The sequence below is a fragment of the Cygnus olor genome, chromosome 1, assembly GCF_009769625.2.
Source record: "Cygnus olor isolate bCygOlo1 chromosome 1, bCygOlo1.pri.v2, whole genome shotgun sequence".
NCBI lineage: Eukaryota > Metazoa > Chordata > Aves > Anseriformes > Anatidae > Cygnus > Cygnus olor.
In genome coordinates, this window is record NC_049169.1 from 126,072,006 (window position 1) to 126,089,447 (window position 17,442).

The following is a 17,442-nucleotide window of genomic DNA, read 5'->3' on the forward strand; positions in this document are numbered from 1 at the left end:
TAGTCTGGCATAGAAATGTATTTTCTATGCTAACAGGAAAAAAATAAGTGTTACCACTCCACCCAAACCTGTAAGATTACAGAAAACCTCTATATACTGTCAGTTTAATCTCATCTAACAGACATAATCTATATTCAAGCTAGCTGTCCACACTTGCTTTATCACCAAATGGAGAGAAATAGGCATGCATATGGTTCATTTCACCTCTACCTAAGGTCAATCAGTCTAAAATAGGTCAAGATGAATGAAATTGTAACTGTTCTGTATGACCATTGGTCAAAGGTAAAAATGACAAACCTGAACGTAGATATACACACAGCAGATATCTAAAGTTATATGAATTGCACTCCTTAGCATCTGTATTGAGCTAAAGATGCTGAGATGTAAATCAGAGTGAAATAGAACACGCTAAAAGACAACTGGATTTTTGTTTCTGGAACTGAGTGTGGAGTTTCAAACATCCTCACATTTTCATCTCATGACTGCATTTGCTGTAACAGGACCACAGATATCCTCACTTTCTTACTGGACTTCATTTTAGACAGTGGAAATGGGTTTCTGTCCAATTTCTTCCCACCCTTTCCCACCCTCTTTTAAATTTATCACTTATTTGCTATAATCTGCATCAATGGCCTGTCTCAGAAACTTCTGTTGTGCATTCTCCAGTTGAATTATTCTAGTGGCAAATGATAAAGTGAAACAAAAAGGAATATTTAGGGGAATGAACCCAACTCACCAAAGGAATAAAAAACTCACCCAAAAAGGATTTAGAGTGAAAACATTTGTCCCCATTTAAAGCAATGAAACATATATATGCATTTTTCATTTTTACTTATACTTTCACTAAAGCTATGATAAAAGCACAGCCTTCAAGTATGGACATTTATGCACTCTTATCATGCATACAGATTTGCAATTTTATGTTCAGACACTAATATGATATTTTTGGTTGAAAGTTTATGTCACATCTACTGTCAGTAATTTATATCTGAAAGACAAAGATATCTCAGTCATTTAGAAACTTACTCAGATTGAAAGACAATGAGGCATTTAACCATTATAACATAATTTTATATATAAAAATATATATAGTTGAAAGAGATTCTTCAAGTTGTTAATACTTTTTATGAACCTGTTAATATTTTAAATGGAAAAGACCACAGCCATTAGCAGTAGCATTTCTACATCTCATTTTCCTTTTGCCTGAACTATGCAAGTATTTTCTCTCTCAAATGTACTTAATTTTAAATTAGACTTTTTATCGTGGTAATAAAAACGTACTGAAGAATGCACTCATTATGCAAAGAAAATAGAATTCTAAACATTATCCTATCTGAACTGAATAAAAAAAAATAAAAGAAATATTTTTCAGTTCCATCTGTTGGTTACACGCTTTCATCAGTCTGGAGATAACTTTTATTTCCCAGATAATCCATCACACTGACATTTTATCCTGGAGTGAAATACGAAAGCTTTAATGAAACCATTCAAACCACTACAGGCATACTAAAATTAAAGATCCAGCTGGACATCCTGTACTATACCTTATGTGCAATGGTTCAATCTCAAGTAAAACTTCAACACAGATACAACTTTATTTACATGAGCAAATATTGATTGTCACATGTTTTGTGGAATAAAATCACAGTATAAATTTTCCTATAGTGCCATGATCAAAATGAGAACTAAAGAACTTCTCCTCCTCTCTTTCTTTGAGGTTATACTGCATGGAGAGCTTAACAAGAAGTCAAACTAAAATTTGTAACTTTTATAGGTATGCTGGCTTCCCCATGGCTAGAAAAGTTCTTTGGGGCTACTATTTTTACTTTGCAAAACATTGTGCTGATTACTTCCTAACTTTGAAAAGTTCTACTAACAGGTTTAATTTCAGTTGAGACTATGAGAACAAACTACAGAGAAATCATTTCAGAAACAATTTTTCAAAGCATACAAGAGTAAATCCATACGCTGCTGAGATGAAGCACAATAAAGCATCACTGAGATAATTTATAGTTAAAATGATGGTGTATGACTTATGATTAAGCTTCATTACCTGCAGAGCAAGGGGCTTCCATCTCATATTTTTCAGTAAAGCTGGTGCTGAGGTAAGCATGCTCTGAGGTCGCTTTTTCAAAGTTAAGATAACACCACTCGGATCCTCTCGTAGTGCATTCACCAAATTTTTCAACTGCCACCCCACCTGGTAACCAGTAAAATTGTTACAATAAAATTGAGGTACAGTATTCAATATGTAATGTTCCCTTTTTAAACACGATTAGTAAAATAACACAATAGGAGTGTATATATATTTTAAAGGAGATTAACTCTAGAAATGGCAAAAATAAATTACTGCATAAAAAAAACATTGTCAACTAAAATAATTATTATAATGCATTAAGATGGATATGTATCACTTCAGGTTTTTGAATTAATAAACTATTGTTACTCCACTGTAAATACACAGTAAAACCTCAAAGTGGTTTAAAATAAGTTCTGTTACATAGACTTTAGAGACTAGAAGGTTAAAAAGCCCTGGCTCCTGCCTCTAGCGTTCAATTCAAAACTGAGCACTTTATACTCCATGGTTACTATATAAAATCCACTAACCACATGTACTCATACTACTTCTATTCCTAGCAGCTTATGCAAGCACAAAGATGCTCAAGACAATCTTCTACACTTCACACCACCATAAAAATAAAATCAGAATCACAAGGTCTTTTTAAAATAGTACTTCTTTCATGATGATTTCAAAACCAAAAGACAGCAAATTAATGACAGAAATAGTCTCTCCACTACTTGAGTATTAGCCCAAAGTAAAATTTCCTAATTGAATTATAGCTTTTTGAAATATTCTAAAATTAGCAACTTGACTAATGTGGAAAGTAAGTCTTTATTTCCAAGCAGAGACTAAAACTTTCTGAATCATTCACTTTGTGTTTTTGAACAAATGTACTTAAAATATTAAAACAGTACAACTGATGAAAATGGTTTATGTCTAAATAAAGATTGAGTTTTGGCATCTTGAAATGCTTTAATATATCGTATCCCTGCATTTTCAAGTTTGGCACCTAGACTGGCAAGAAACAATCATACGTCCTTTGAAAATATTGGCCTGTATACTTAGAAAATGATTATTTCAGTAAACTTGACAGCATTTCTACCTTTCTCTGTCCCCCTAATTAAGTGTGTTTTCCTGTTGTTTAAAGGATCACAGTTGCAAATATTTTCCTTCTTTCACAACTTATACAAGAAAAGCATTAAAAAGAAAATTATTAAATTGAGATGTGAAATTCTTTTTGAAAGAACTTCTAGAAGCATGAAATTGTGACGTCATTGTCAAAAGGTTACTCTATGTCATGTCCCTATATTTGAAAACAATCAAACAGGCAATATGAACAAACACAATGCAGATGTTCCCTATTAGTAGTATGGCATTATATGAAACAAATATATATTTGTTACCTATTTTTAAACAAGGTACTCACACATAGGTTGATGCTATTTACTTTTTACCTTATTCACTGTTACACCAAAACTCACTTTGCTTAATATCACTGATTTTAATAGCTGACACTCTCCATATAACCATGCCACTTTGGCCAACAACAATGCTTACATCAACAATCCTGTACACAGACATGGTTTCAACTTCACCACTCTTCCTCATCTACTGTAAACCTACCTGTCCTTTTCTACCACAGCAAACTTGATTATATCAAGGATGTACTTCTACAATAATATTGCTGTAAACAAAGAAAGAGGATGTTGACAATGCTTATCTTTATTGAATATTTTCCAGCTTCCACAGATTTCCAAACATGCTTGTAATTCTTATTTTCAGTCCCATGTATTAGGGATATGTCTGCTATACTTTGAATAAAATGAAATATGAACACAGTCAACTTAAGCTCCATACCCACATCCTCCTGAAGTCTCCATTCTCCTTCAACAGTATCAAAACCAAGTCTCTGTAAGTACAAGTTTTGTGTCTTAATATCACAATTTTATAAAAAACATACCATGCTATTCACAATTCTGCTTTCCTATTCAAAGAGACTTCCACCACTATAAGAAACAATATATTCCCCATAGTTCCATAATGTTACCTTGGGCATACATAGGTTTTCAACTGCTCTGTGTTATTGGAAAGAAGGATGTCTACAGTTCATGTAAGGTATCTCTCTATGTAAGCTACCGTACACTAATTGTCTAATGTAATAACTGAAGACAAACTTATGGGGAGGAATCTTTCTACTAAAACAGCACATGGAGCTTGGAGGAGAACATGATGTGACCCTGGCTACAGAGTCAGGCTGCAAGGTTCTTGACATTTAAGTTGGTAGGACGTGGCATGGAAAAGTTGTGCTTTAAAGCATCTATTTCTCACTGAAATAGGCAGAGAGATATAAATAAAATTGGTTTCTCTTGGTTATGCTAGCAGCTTTTAAATTATTTTAAGTACACGTTCATACTTTGCAGAGATAAACTGAATTGTGTATTTCAACTATGCCTTACACTGTAATAAATGGAAGATTATCTAGTCTCATTATGAGAGTTAGGGGGATTAAAGAAAAAAATTGCAATGCATGTATCTGGAACTGAAAATGATTTTCCAGAAATCTGCTTTAGAGATATGTAATCTAAATTTCTTCTATGATCTGAATTTATTCTCTTTAGCCTCTCCTTCAGGATCTTCCCCTTTCTCATTACCATCACAGTTGTCTACTTTCAACTTGTATCCATCAAGATTTTTGGCAGAGCTTTTAAAGTCTCTGCCATATCAATTGTTCCATGTACTGCAAACACAGACAGTAATAAGAAAGTTTCCTTACTGGTTTTGAAGTTGAAAAGTAAGACAACTACTTTAAAAGTCGACTTGCATTAAACCAACCCAAGCAATTAAGTTTTAAATCAGTACACAATACTGGCCAGGTACCCATTTTTAAGGACCAAGAAAGTCCCTGTTGCTTGCTTTAAAATAAATTGATTTTGTTAAACCGGGTGCCATCAACCATCTGTGATCAGGAGAGGTCTCTGTAGTGGCAGAGCCTAAATCCAGCCTTGGGTTTTGCTACACAGAGCCTGAGTATCCCCCAAGCTGCCAGCACTGCTCAGCGCTCAGTGCAGGGATGAGGGTTTTGGAGAGGAAGGAGGAGAAGGAATATGGGCTCAAGAAACAGCAAGGGAAAGTAAGCATGCAGAGATGGAGGAACTAGGAGAAGAGGGAAAGGAACGAGCACTGTGGGGGGACCTGAGAGTAGGTGACCTGGGGTGGTGGTGGGGTTGTGCTGAGTGGTTCCTTACAAGGAGATTACAACACCTGTGCTGGAGGGGTCTGCTACCAAGATAAAGGAAGGATAAAAAGGGTAGCCCATGCCCATGTCACCAGAAGATCAATACACCTAGGCCAGGAAAACACTACCACTGGGGGAAGGTAGGAGAAGGGACACCAGCCTTCCAAAGGGAAGCAAGCCTGCAGGTAGAGTATCTGCAACATCAGCATTAGGCCACCTCCAAATTTCTCATCTCGTCCCAGCACCACATGCCCAGAGGCTCACCAGTGAGCTCCAGAGACATTTGGGGCCACCCAGGTTGCTTCAGTGGGACAAGATGGGCACACAGGAGACCTGTACCACTGCTCTCTACTCTGACACATCCTCCTCATCTCCCTTACCTCTCCCCACAACCTCCCACTGTTTTTTCAGAATCCTAGGATATCTCCTCACCCATTACCCCTAATAATAGAAACCTTTAGCAGAAGGGTGCTATTAGAGTTCTGCTCCCTGAACAATTGGCTGGGAAAAGAAGATGCCTTTGAACAAGATGAGACATATTTTAAAATACCCCAACTTTCCTTTGGCTTGCAGCAAGGATGTGGACGATAATATTACAACAGCCTGACATGGAACTTTTATTCTGAATTCCTATCCTAAGTTGCCAAGAATATTAACATTTAAATGTTAAAAAGTTACTCTTAAAGTAATTACCTTTTTTATTTTTTTTTTTTCCAGGTGAATCTGTCACCCCCTTTATGACAATCTTGGAAAACTGTAGCCATCTACTCTATTTCTGCCTGACAGCCAAAAGAAAGGATGACCAAGCATTGCTTGGTTTTATTTATTTACTAGTCACACCCATGGCAGTATTCCCAAATTCCATTGTTCACTCATGATTTGTACGAGCACTAATATATGTTATGAGCCAGAAAAGAACTCAGTTAAATATTAACATGCAGGCATCTCAAATACAATTGGATGGACTCAAATCAAGTATTTTTAGGATGCTACAAGATGCCTTACTAAATAACCTACAGTCCAAGAAATCCAGTGCAGATTTCTCAATGAAATTACAGAGCAGCAGCAGCACTTAAAAGCAGTATACAAGTATAGTACACACCAAAACTATATCATCTAAGGGGTGGAGTTATGGTCAAATGATAAATAGAACAGAGTCCATATTTTTAGAGGCATATTCCTGTTCAAAGGGTCACCAGAGTCCCATGAAAGTCAATGACGGACTTTCTGTTTCCATGAAAACTGTTTCACCCCACAATTATGATAAAATACTAATATCTTTGGTAGAAGTACTAATATCTTTGCACTTCTGAAAGAAAAGTAATATTTTCTGCTTAATATAAACCGTAAAGCAGTCTGCTATTTTCTTGCTAAGTAAATATGCAAAATCCACTCTAGTATTTAATTCTAAAAAGTTACTGAAACAGGGAGATAATTAAAATTATTATTCTTTCAGTGTTGCTTCTTTTAAGTGGATTGCAGCCAGAGCTCTGACTTATCAACCATTCAAATATTCAAGCTTTTAATCATTTTTGAGCCAATAAAAATAGAATTTCTATGAGGAAAGCATGTTCACCTTAAGAAATGGGTGTTATTTTTTAAGAAATTCCCTGTCACACATCTTGCATTTTATAAATAAAAATCTGAACATAAAAACAACAAAAAATCACACAACAAAAACCACTGCACTTCAAATCACTGTCCATCAAACCTAGCCTGCTGTTAAGCAAGTCAGAAAAATGACAATAAACTATCTGGCATCTTGCTGTTAAATTAACAGATTGATTTTCGTGAACACTGGCCAGAAGTGAGGATGGTCAGCTGGCAGCCCTGTGAAAAAAATATGTTAGTAGCAAGCATCTCCTCCCCTTCTCCCAGCTGTGGATGCCTGAAAAGGTTAGAAAATAATGGAAGGCCATAGGTCTTCCACTTCCAGAAAACATGGGGTGAGGAAACCACAGAAGGCTGTTTACAGTGCGGACTACCACAGAGGTGAAAGCTGTATCTGTCTGCGGTAAGAGAAGCAGGGTCAGGAGAGCAGCAGATGCCTTTCAGGGATTTATCCAGCTTCTTAGGCTAGCATAATAATGAACATTCATGCTTATGTAACAGTTTTCTCCCAGAGAGGAGGGATTCATAATATTATGTTGCGTTTACTAACAGTAATTAAGTAATTACTAACAGTAATTAAGGAGCATCTCTGCTATACTATTATTCAAATATATATATATATATTTATATTTTATCCATTGTTACAAAAGTTAGTTCCGTGCATCCTTAGATTGCTATTGATCACACCACACTGTGTCATTGTCCAAAGTCACAACAACCCAGTTTGTATATAAATTACATTAAAGAAAATCACATCTTTTACTTGAGAAGATCCTGATGTTTCGTTAAAACTTTTTCTTACTATCACTAAACTATGAAATAAGTCATTGTCCTGGTTTTGGCTGGGATAGAGTTAATTTTCCTCCCATTAGCTGGTATGGTGCTGTGTTTGGGATTTAGGATGAGAATAATGTTGATAACATGCTGATGTTTTAATTGTTGCAGAGCAGCGCTTACGCTAAGCCAAGGAATTTTGCAGCTTCTCACACTGCCCTGCCAGCGAGGAGGCTGGGGCTGCCAGCCAAGGAGCTGGGAGGGGACAGACTCAGGACAGCTGACCCAGACTGGACAAAGGGGTATACCATACCATATGGCATCATGCTGAGCAATTAATATGGGGTGCTGACTGGGAAGCGGGGGGAGGTGCTGCTTGGGAATGGGATGGGAATCGGTCAGTAGGTGGTGAGCAATTGCATTGTGCATCACTTGTTTTGTATACATTATTACTACTACTATTATTGTTATTCCTTCTTTTCTGTCCTAATAAACTGTCTTTATCTCAACTCACAAGCTTTTACTTTTTTTCTTTTCCAACCAAATCCGAGAGATAAAAAGAGAAGTCATCACCTCTCATTAAGCTGCTCTAATCACATTTCTCGTTCAGAAAACGTATCTGATGCACAGCATAGCTTCTGACTAATTTTATTATCTTGATCTTTTAAAGTATTTGTTAATCTCAGCTCCACTGTAATTCAACAAACTTCACAAATGCTAGTAACACGACTATAGAGCACCACTGTAATGGAGACAAACAACCGTTTTACTCATGGGGGAACTGAAACTTGAATTATCAAGGAACACAAAAACAGTTTGGTATTGAAGCTTGGACATTTATATAATAATGCTTACCTTTCAGTTCAAAATTACCTCACTGTTTTGCTTTTGAGCCATTGCTAACAGCATCCTAGAACAAAATAAATGAGGATATTTGTCGGGAAGAGCAAAGACCCCAACTTTATGAGTTTGAATATGACGTATTTTACAGATGTAAGGTCAATGACTAGGTATGATTTTTGAGGAAAAAGGGGCTCATTTCACTGTTTCAGGGTATGACTCTATAAAATGGAGCAGATTTCAGTTGGCTCAGTTTTAGTGTCTCTCTGAAGTCTGAAGCACCCACCCTCACTTGGATACGTGGGCTACACCTTGGCACAATGGCCATAAGGCACCTCTCTCTTCAACCAGGAGTATGGACAACCAGCAGAGACAGATGGGTACTGGCAATTTGGAGTGTTTTCATCCCTTTTTCCACCCACTTGGGTAATGTTGATCTTGGCATTATTTAACCTCGGGGGGCTAAATGTGGTCTTTGAAATACTAGAGGGGTGTCTCAAGCACCACGATGTACACAGTGACAGGTTAAAGGCCTTCCCCTTAGGTGAGGGAGCACTGTGCTGATGGGAATACATGGGTAAGAAGCCCAGTCATACAACTGGCAAGAAACCATCAGTGCCGTGCCTTGGGAGCAGGGAAATGAGGATTCTGGTTCCAATTCCCGATGACCACTTTTGTGCAATATAAGTGCTACACACATACTGCAGGGAACAGGGTCTGAAATCCAGCCTGTGATCAACAGGCCCTACCTCTCTTCAGCAAGGGCACACACATTAAACTATTACTAATAAAGATGCTGCCACCAGAATCCTCACTTGGCCTCATTTTCAGATGCTTCCAGTGAATGTGTGGAGCGCCCAGGTGTCTAACTCCATTTCAGACGGTCTCCTAGTGAGAGACAGGCCATCACACCCTGAGATGAGACATCCCTGGTAGCCACAGGTGAGGGCTAAAGAAACTTTAAGGCTGAGAAGGGAAGTGTTGATAAATGCCTAAGCAGGTGCAGACAGTTGGTGGTACAAACTGAAGGAAGGATTTAGGCAGACTGGATCACACCCCACTTTCTCATACATTAAGCTGAAGTAGGGATGTTGGTGGTCTCACCCCTCATGGAGGGGAGGAGTTAAGTTCTCTCTGTTTCTTGTGGCATATGGAAGGTGCTCCTCAGGATATACCCTGCAGTATTAACCCACCACAGCCATGTCTCCCTTATGGTAACTTGTTTGTGCTGCTTTATGCTTACATCTCATAATGGGAATTTCAGATGTGTGTGTATGCATTGCATGTTAAATTACCCAAATGGTTGCCCTGGAATTAAAATAAGAAACGCATATAAACATACATGCCTACACACACAAATATTTTTTTCAGATTAAATACACATTATCACAACTTAATAATTTAGGATGATACCACTGAGTCACTAACTCCAGAAGTCCTTGGCCTCCATTCTTTTTAATGTAAAAGTAAAGTCCTTAAGATCCCCAGATAAGTAGTGATTGAAACAGATGTTTCTTGAAACAGAATTCATATGATGAAAATAAACATGTTTATGAAGAAATTGTAATTAAAAAGAAGTTAGTTTTTAAAGGTTACTAATAATCAAGCAAAATAAAAAAAAAAAAAGTATTTAAATGATGCTGAAAAATCATGTAGCATTATTTAGCTAAACTAAAGGAAGGAGGAAAGGACAGGGAGGGGGAGTTAAAAGAAAATGTCAGAACAGAGCAGTAATTATTTACCCATGAGAGTTCTTCATGTTTTTGTTACATTTTACTGCTATTAAAATAATCGGTCATAGACAAAGTGCAGTGTTCAAGTCATCAAGGTGTTCTAAGCCAGTACTGACTTTTTTCTTAAAATTCTTCATATTCAGAGTACATCAATTGAAGTCAGGCACAGAATTTCTCCACTTTAATTTTCCCTTCCTCATGACAGCATTAACTTGCTTTTCTTACTTAGACATCCACTTTTACAACAATCACCATCTCAACACTTCCTCACAATCACCTCCCAACTTCATCAGAATAAGATAATGAATTATGCAATAGAAGATTGGGCTGGAACCTGAAAATCAGCTGTGTAACTCACACAGATGCTACCTGCACAGAACACAGAGGTATTCCCTATTGCATACTTGGTGCAGGCTGTGCACAGCTATAGTATCAGCCAAGTAAACTGTACAACTTTGAAGACGTCTCCTTATCCTTCATCTGCTTTTCTACAGTGTACTTTAATTTTCAGCAATCTCAATTAAAAGGAAGATTATCAGCAGCAGAATAATCCCTGCCCTTCTTTCCAAATTCACATACCAAAAGTTATACTAACAGTAAACTTTTTAACCTGTTCTAATGGGACAGAAAGTGTAGTATAATCTGTGTTCTGTTTTATAGGCACCAACATAGCTATCATAGGAAAATCTGATTGTACATATATCTGCTACCTGGACATAAAACCTACGCTGTTATCATATATTTCACACATCAGAGACTAAGAAATTTTGGAAGAACTATTTTAACTGCAGAATTTATGTTATTTTCACTATTGAGAAAATACTGTTTACATCATAGTTTAAATCTCCTGCAAATATAATTTGTGGCAACATTAGCAGAAGGGGTTTTTGTTTGTTTGTTGTTTTTTAAATAGAAATACTACTATTAGTGTCATATGGGGGGAAAAAAAGCAAAACATAAAACAACTGTACAAAATGAAATAATTAAAATGCATATTCCTCCAGTAAGTTATGTACAGAAAGATGAATTTAGCAATTAGAACACAAGAATACTCCACAGAATACCACACCCATTCTTATTAGATATACTCTTACTGGTATGGTCATAAGGATAGTTTACACAAAAAGACTTGATTTCACTATGGACTCAATAGCTTGGTTATCATCAGTGGTGAAACTCTGAAGGCCTACCAAAAGCATCCACAGAAAAAGTCAACTGCTATTGCAGCAGAATTCTTACTACAGTTACACTGTTTCTAAAACAGACATTGGTGCCTTCAAAGTCAGCCCAAGTGCATATTCCCGAATTGTAGTCAGTGCCATACAGATCAAGCTGTGCTATCAACTACAAAAGAACATTTTTTTTCCCCCCACAGAAAAATAATGGAAAAAAATCAATAGTCTGCTGAATGGCTATTCGTACATGTTCATCTAATCACCTGAGTAAATTACCAGGTCTCACTGATAATACATTCCATTCTGGGGTACAGCCAGGACAGAAAGAAAGCTATGTTTTCAAGTGAGCTCTGGGATGCACCAAATGGCTACAGTTGTCCATGACTGCAATTCATCTAGCAGAGAAAACTTCTATAAACACCATGCATTGGCACTGAACCATGTCCCAGTCCTGTGTGAGGACAGACATCTCTCATTGCACCAATTTCTTCTATTACTTCCTCAAAAACCTCCTCTAGTAACCCAAGTAATTTCAGCTTCTTGCAGCTGGAATTCTACACAGCTAAATCAAAAGCATCCTGGTCCCATAGATGATGCCTAACATGCCCAGCATACATTCTTCATGTGTTGTGACTACATGGCAGAGGGTACCGACCAGGTACTCTGGAGCACAGATCTAAGAGCACACAAAGTGGGATGTTGGTGCCCAGGTCGCAGGATCAAACTTGTCACTCACAAAGCCTAAAGCAGTAAGGAGCAATTTCCAAAATGCTTAAGACTAACTCTGCCGGTGTTCCCTTTCCATTTCAGGGCACAGTTTTAAGGCTTTCAGCTAAACTAGGCAGTTTGACTTAAGTAAGACAGAAGTGCTCACATAGTTCAGCTTTGTTATCATCTAGGAGACAGTTAGCTGCTGAAAGGCAGCAGAGTGTGGCTTTCTGCTGCAACTGAACTAATTGCACTGGCTGGTGGCACAGGTGTGCAGTTAAGCATAAAAATTTCATGTGGAAAGAACAAAGGGAAATTATTTAAAGTTTGGCAGAAACATGAAGCAGCGTGGGCTGGCCAAGCTTACAGTGCTCTGTCTAACAGATGTGACTGTGACTTATTTGTTAGCTGATTTGTCATACCAGAGTCAGAAGTGCAAGTGGATGCCCACAGTGACACAGCACACTACGTACATAAAAATTAGCCTGCACTCAAAGTATCTCAGACATTAGCTTCGAACAAGCCCCACGGATGAATTGAAGATGGATTTGCTGGACAGGGACATCCAGCATTTGTGCTGCTGAACTGACAGGAAAGCCCTCACTGCTCCAATTCACCAGTTTCAGAACAAGCATGGGGAAGTTCTCAAAGCAGAGATGCTTTATTCATGGAGCTGCTGCCGATCACCTGCACCAATTTTATTTTCCCAAATATCTACTTCATTTGAAAAATTGTTTGCTGAAAACTAAAATGAAATCTATCTACATACACACACGCACTTTCCTAACTCCTTAAAAGATTTTCACTCCTACCTTCTCTTCAGAATACCTGAGCATCCTTTCTTTTCTCCCTGGAGAGTATTTCTTGGAAAGCCAACATAATTCATCTGCATTTGTCAAATTTGTCAAGTTGTATCTCTTTCTCATTTACACTCATGTAAAAACATTTGCACTCACCATGAGAAAACAAAAGATCATCTTCCCTCATACATTCCATTCCTGCAATATCATACTTCTCTGAGATATGGGACAAACTAAAACATTTCTGTGTATATTTGCATATCTATGTAAAAAAAAAAAAAACTATGTAAAAAAAAAGACATCATAACATCACAATCTCAGTGTAAATTCCATATTAAAGTGAACTGCAAATTTGCAAAAAAGATTTTTCCATTTGAGAGGAACATGACAATTTAGTTCCTTTATCAGTATTATCCAATAGTTATGGAGACTGTGAAGTAAGAATAAAGAATTGGTCTGAAACTTTGAGAGAGAATTTGGAGGATATATTACATTTGCCAAAGTCACAGTATGGTCCTCATATCCTGACAAACTACAGAGAGCCTAGGACAGGGCCCTGCAGAGAACTAGATTACTTCCATGAAGACTGTCACTGACATATCTAAGTGTACTTAAAAGGCTTTTAGCTGTAAATCCCACCTACCCTTAAAATCGAGTATTCCTGTTAACATTTATTAAATCACTATAAACAGAGGAAGCCCATGGATTTGGAAAGGATTAAAATCATGATACAGGAGATATTATTCTAGCTCATATTCCTTAAAAGCACATAGCTTTTAAGAGCAACAGAAGGGAGCTGAAGATAAGGCATATTTCTTTTGAACTTTTATAATTTTTTACTTTTTTAACTTTTAGACATAGTTTTCTTCAAAACCAATCAAATAAGGCCTTACCTTATTCAGACCTTACTTGAATATCCATATTCAGAAAAATCCATCCCAGCTCTTAACAAAACAATGCAGAAAACCAGAACAAAAAGAAATATCTCCAATATTTTTGTAAAATTCCAATATATATTTTTTGGTTTGTTTCTCCCAAAATGAAAAGATATCTACAGCAAACTCAATTTCAGATGCCTGTACTCCAGAGATTCATATGCACCTCAAGTTCAGCATTCCCATCAGCTGGAATTTGCCAGCTCCCCACAAAGCCTGAGAGATCCAATGGAATTTGAATTTTTCTCACTCATTGCACAATGAATCTTAAAAACCTCTTCCTTTCTTTTTCTAAGCAAGAATTAAGTTAGAATAAGATCCAGAAAGGCATCATGCCCTTCCTAAATTTGTGACTTTACAGAAATGAAAGGTAAATATATACATTGTGTCTCAGATTAATTTTAGCAACACCTCCTCATAGTTTTTGTACTGTAAATAAAAATAATAATAATAAAAAAAAAGCAACTAACTTCTGTGGACCTGGCTTAGCTCACAAGAGACCAAAGGTGTTTCCACGTTAAGGAATATGGCATACAGTACAGGAGTCCAAAAACACAATACATGTAAAACATACCAGCTTCTAAATGAAATAGATCAATAACTGCTTATATTCACCTAAAATATTCACCAAACTAAACCATTTTTTTCATTATCTACACTTAGCTAAAACTCATTAGAGCATATATAACAGACACAAATTGTGGAAATCCATGTCTATCATGTCATATCATATATGTATGAAATCCATGTCATATCATACTTGTATTAGAAATGTATGCAGTGTGCCAAAAATTCCTCCAAAACAAACTATTCACAGGAGATTACACAACAACAACCTGCTTTTCAAGAATCCTGCTTCCTCAGTGTATACCTCACTTCTGCTCTGAGTATTTTCTCCACAGTTTCAGCACTGATGCAACCAGAAAGAATACTGCAAACAGTAATAACTCATGTGCACAATAATATTTTTCCTGCACCTTCAGTTGGCTAAAAGGAATACTATCTTGAGGCAAAAAACACTCCTGAATTATGTATGGGAAGAAACATGAGCACTGAAATACAGTGCAAATTCTGTATCACCCTTTTTTTTTTTTTTTTTGTTTACATTGGAACTGTTTCGGGCAGGCAGACTTTTAGAGGAGATTAAGGATGGAATTTGCCTGGAAGTTTACGGGAATAGAGGGCCTAAAACCTTTCAATTCTAAAGGGGGATTCATGCCTCTAGTTACACAGCTACTTAAAAAAAACAACCAACCAACCAAAAACCCCATGCCTCATCTTTAAGACAAAACTGACAGAAGATTCACATAGCTATCTAACATCAATAAACCACAACTTAAAAGGAACATTTTTCCGAACATTATCTTTTAACTTACTTTAGTTTTATTGCATTATATTTATTTAAAAAAAAAAATCACAAGATTTTTACATTCCAGACTTCCTGCCAGCAACAAGTGGAATACATCCTGTTACATGTTTTCTACTAAAATAGCATAAGATCAAGGCAACCATTTGAAATCGTTTGATTTCACTGCCAGATGAAATAACATGACTATACAGCACCACCGTAAGCAAAGAGAGGTTGTCAATCAAGAATTAAAAATTATTTGACATCCAGTATTAGGACTTCTATACTAAGAATCAATTTAAGTCACTTAACTATTCTCCTAATTTCAAACTTTTCATGATCAAAATGTGATTCTGGCGAAAAGTGTTAGTAGACAAGTTGGATTTTTAAAATAATTACATGGGAGTTTCTCTTTCCTATATTCATTCTTTGAAATATATAGCATCAAAATCCAGATATTAACTTAATTTTGACAGAGTACACTGAAATAACTGAATATGGAAAAAGACGTTTTTAAGGTTTTTTTTTTTTAGTTTGATTCTCCACTTACAAGAGATGACCCAAATAACAGTTACATGTGAACAATACTTCTTTACAGTTTTAGAGTTAAATCTTTATAAGATTTAGCCATAGTTATTTCTATAAACTCTATAAGTGATAGTGAATGATAAGTTATAAGAAGCAAACTGAAAAACAGATCCTAGGATTTCAACTGCTGAGCAGTGTATGAAATGTGAAAAAATAATTTAATAAACAGAAGAGGTATAAAGAAACAGCTTCAGAATTCTTTATCTCCAAAGCAAGAATCACTTTAAGTAAGAATACTTAAACTTCTTCCCAGAAAAATAGATTCCTAGAATTGGACAGTAAATTCCTTATGATAGGGGCCAGAGTACAAAAGAACTGACTAAGACTCTTGCCAAAAGAAAAAAATAGATGAAAAAAATTAAAAAGTGTTGCAATACTTGTAGAAAAGGTTGAATATTTAGGCTCTATAAATTGGAAAGAGAATGCAGAGTACTTTTGTAAAGGTAATATGGAAGGTGCTATTAAGTTTCTAAGAAAACATTAGCTGACTTCACTATGGAAATGGAACACTAAAATACAAAGATGATATAGTATCAAGTATGCAAATTATTTAAATTAGATTTTTGATACAACAAAGCAAGAAAATATGCAAATGTATAATTTATTTCTGTACATATCCTTTACACCAAATGCTACTGCTGAAAAATAAAATTAAGGTTGTCTAAACTTCCTGTGTTCCTTTCTCCTAGCACCACAACCAACTTTTTTTTTCCTGTATTTTTTTCCTCTCAAAATTCATAGTTTCACTGATACAAGAGCCAATACACCCAAATCCTACATTCAAAATTCTATCTAACTACATAAGAAAGCTCATATTAAGGCGTGTCAGAACATTTTTATTAGTAGTGTTAAGAGTAAGAATCTGATCTTTCCATAAAATAAATGCAGTACAGATGTGTCAAGAAAACTAGAATTAATACCTGGTTGACTAAAAATCTTCAAATTGACAAGTAAACTTCATTATATAGCATCATCAAAACTGGCTGGAAAAACTAGCTATCAGAAGGACAGAACACATGTTGATGGCTTCTTCAGATGCATACACATTTCGATAGCCTAGGTAACAGTGTTTTATAACTTTTTGCCATCCTAAATTGACATCAAAAGCTTTCTTAATGCAGAAAAAAAAAAAATCAGTCTTCAACCATAAAAGTAGGTAATTATGGGATACAGTACTTATGAAGAATCCATATGGGGAAAAAAATCATAATGATTGGGTTCAATTTATCAATTTACATTGCCTAGCTCAAAAGATAGCTTCTCGTCAGTTAAATTCCACACACGTACAGTATATTTGATATCAAACTTAGCTGGAGGGTAAGATGAAATATTATACTAATTTGTGCAGAGGAGTTGACATGATGTACAGTGGCCTAAAGCTATAAGTGGAACCCTATGGGGAATGATGAAACACTTTTATCAAATGATTGCTGCATTAATAATGGAAATCTAGGATTATTTTCTGTCATTTAAATGGCTTGTAAGGACATATGTAATTAATACCACATATTGACTTCCAACAGTCTTAAGAAAGCTTATGCTTTGGAAAAAGAATAGTTGCTTTGTATACAGACAGTCTACTCTTTTCTGTTTACCTTTTCTTAGAAAAAGTAGCTTTACTTTAACAGTTCAC

The 17,442-nt window shown here is 36.1% G+C and overlaps 1 protein-coding gene across 11 annotated transcripts in view; it reads right to left on the reverse strand.

The window, feature by feature from the left end:
- The window catches only part of CNKSR2 (connector enhancer of kinase suppressor of Ras 2), a 219,174-nt gene that overhangs the window by 95,062 nt on the left and 106,670 nt on the right, over window positions 1-17,442 (reverse strand). For 6 of the 11 annotated variants that reach the window (XR_005813854.1, XR_005813851.1, XR_005813859.1 and 3 more), the window contains one exon: window positions 2,054-2,200. The exons of the other annotated variants lie outside the window; for them this stretch is intronic. Coding sequence is in view for 3 of the 6 variants with exons in the window: in XM_040532057.1 (XP_040387991.1) it covers window positions 2,054-2,200 (147 nt within the window). In the remaining 3 variants the exon portion in view is untranslated. The remainder of the gene's footprint in view (window positions 1-2,053; window positions 2,201-17,442) is intronic. 11 annotated transcript variants of the gene reach the window in all.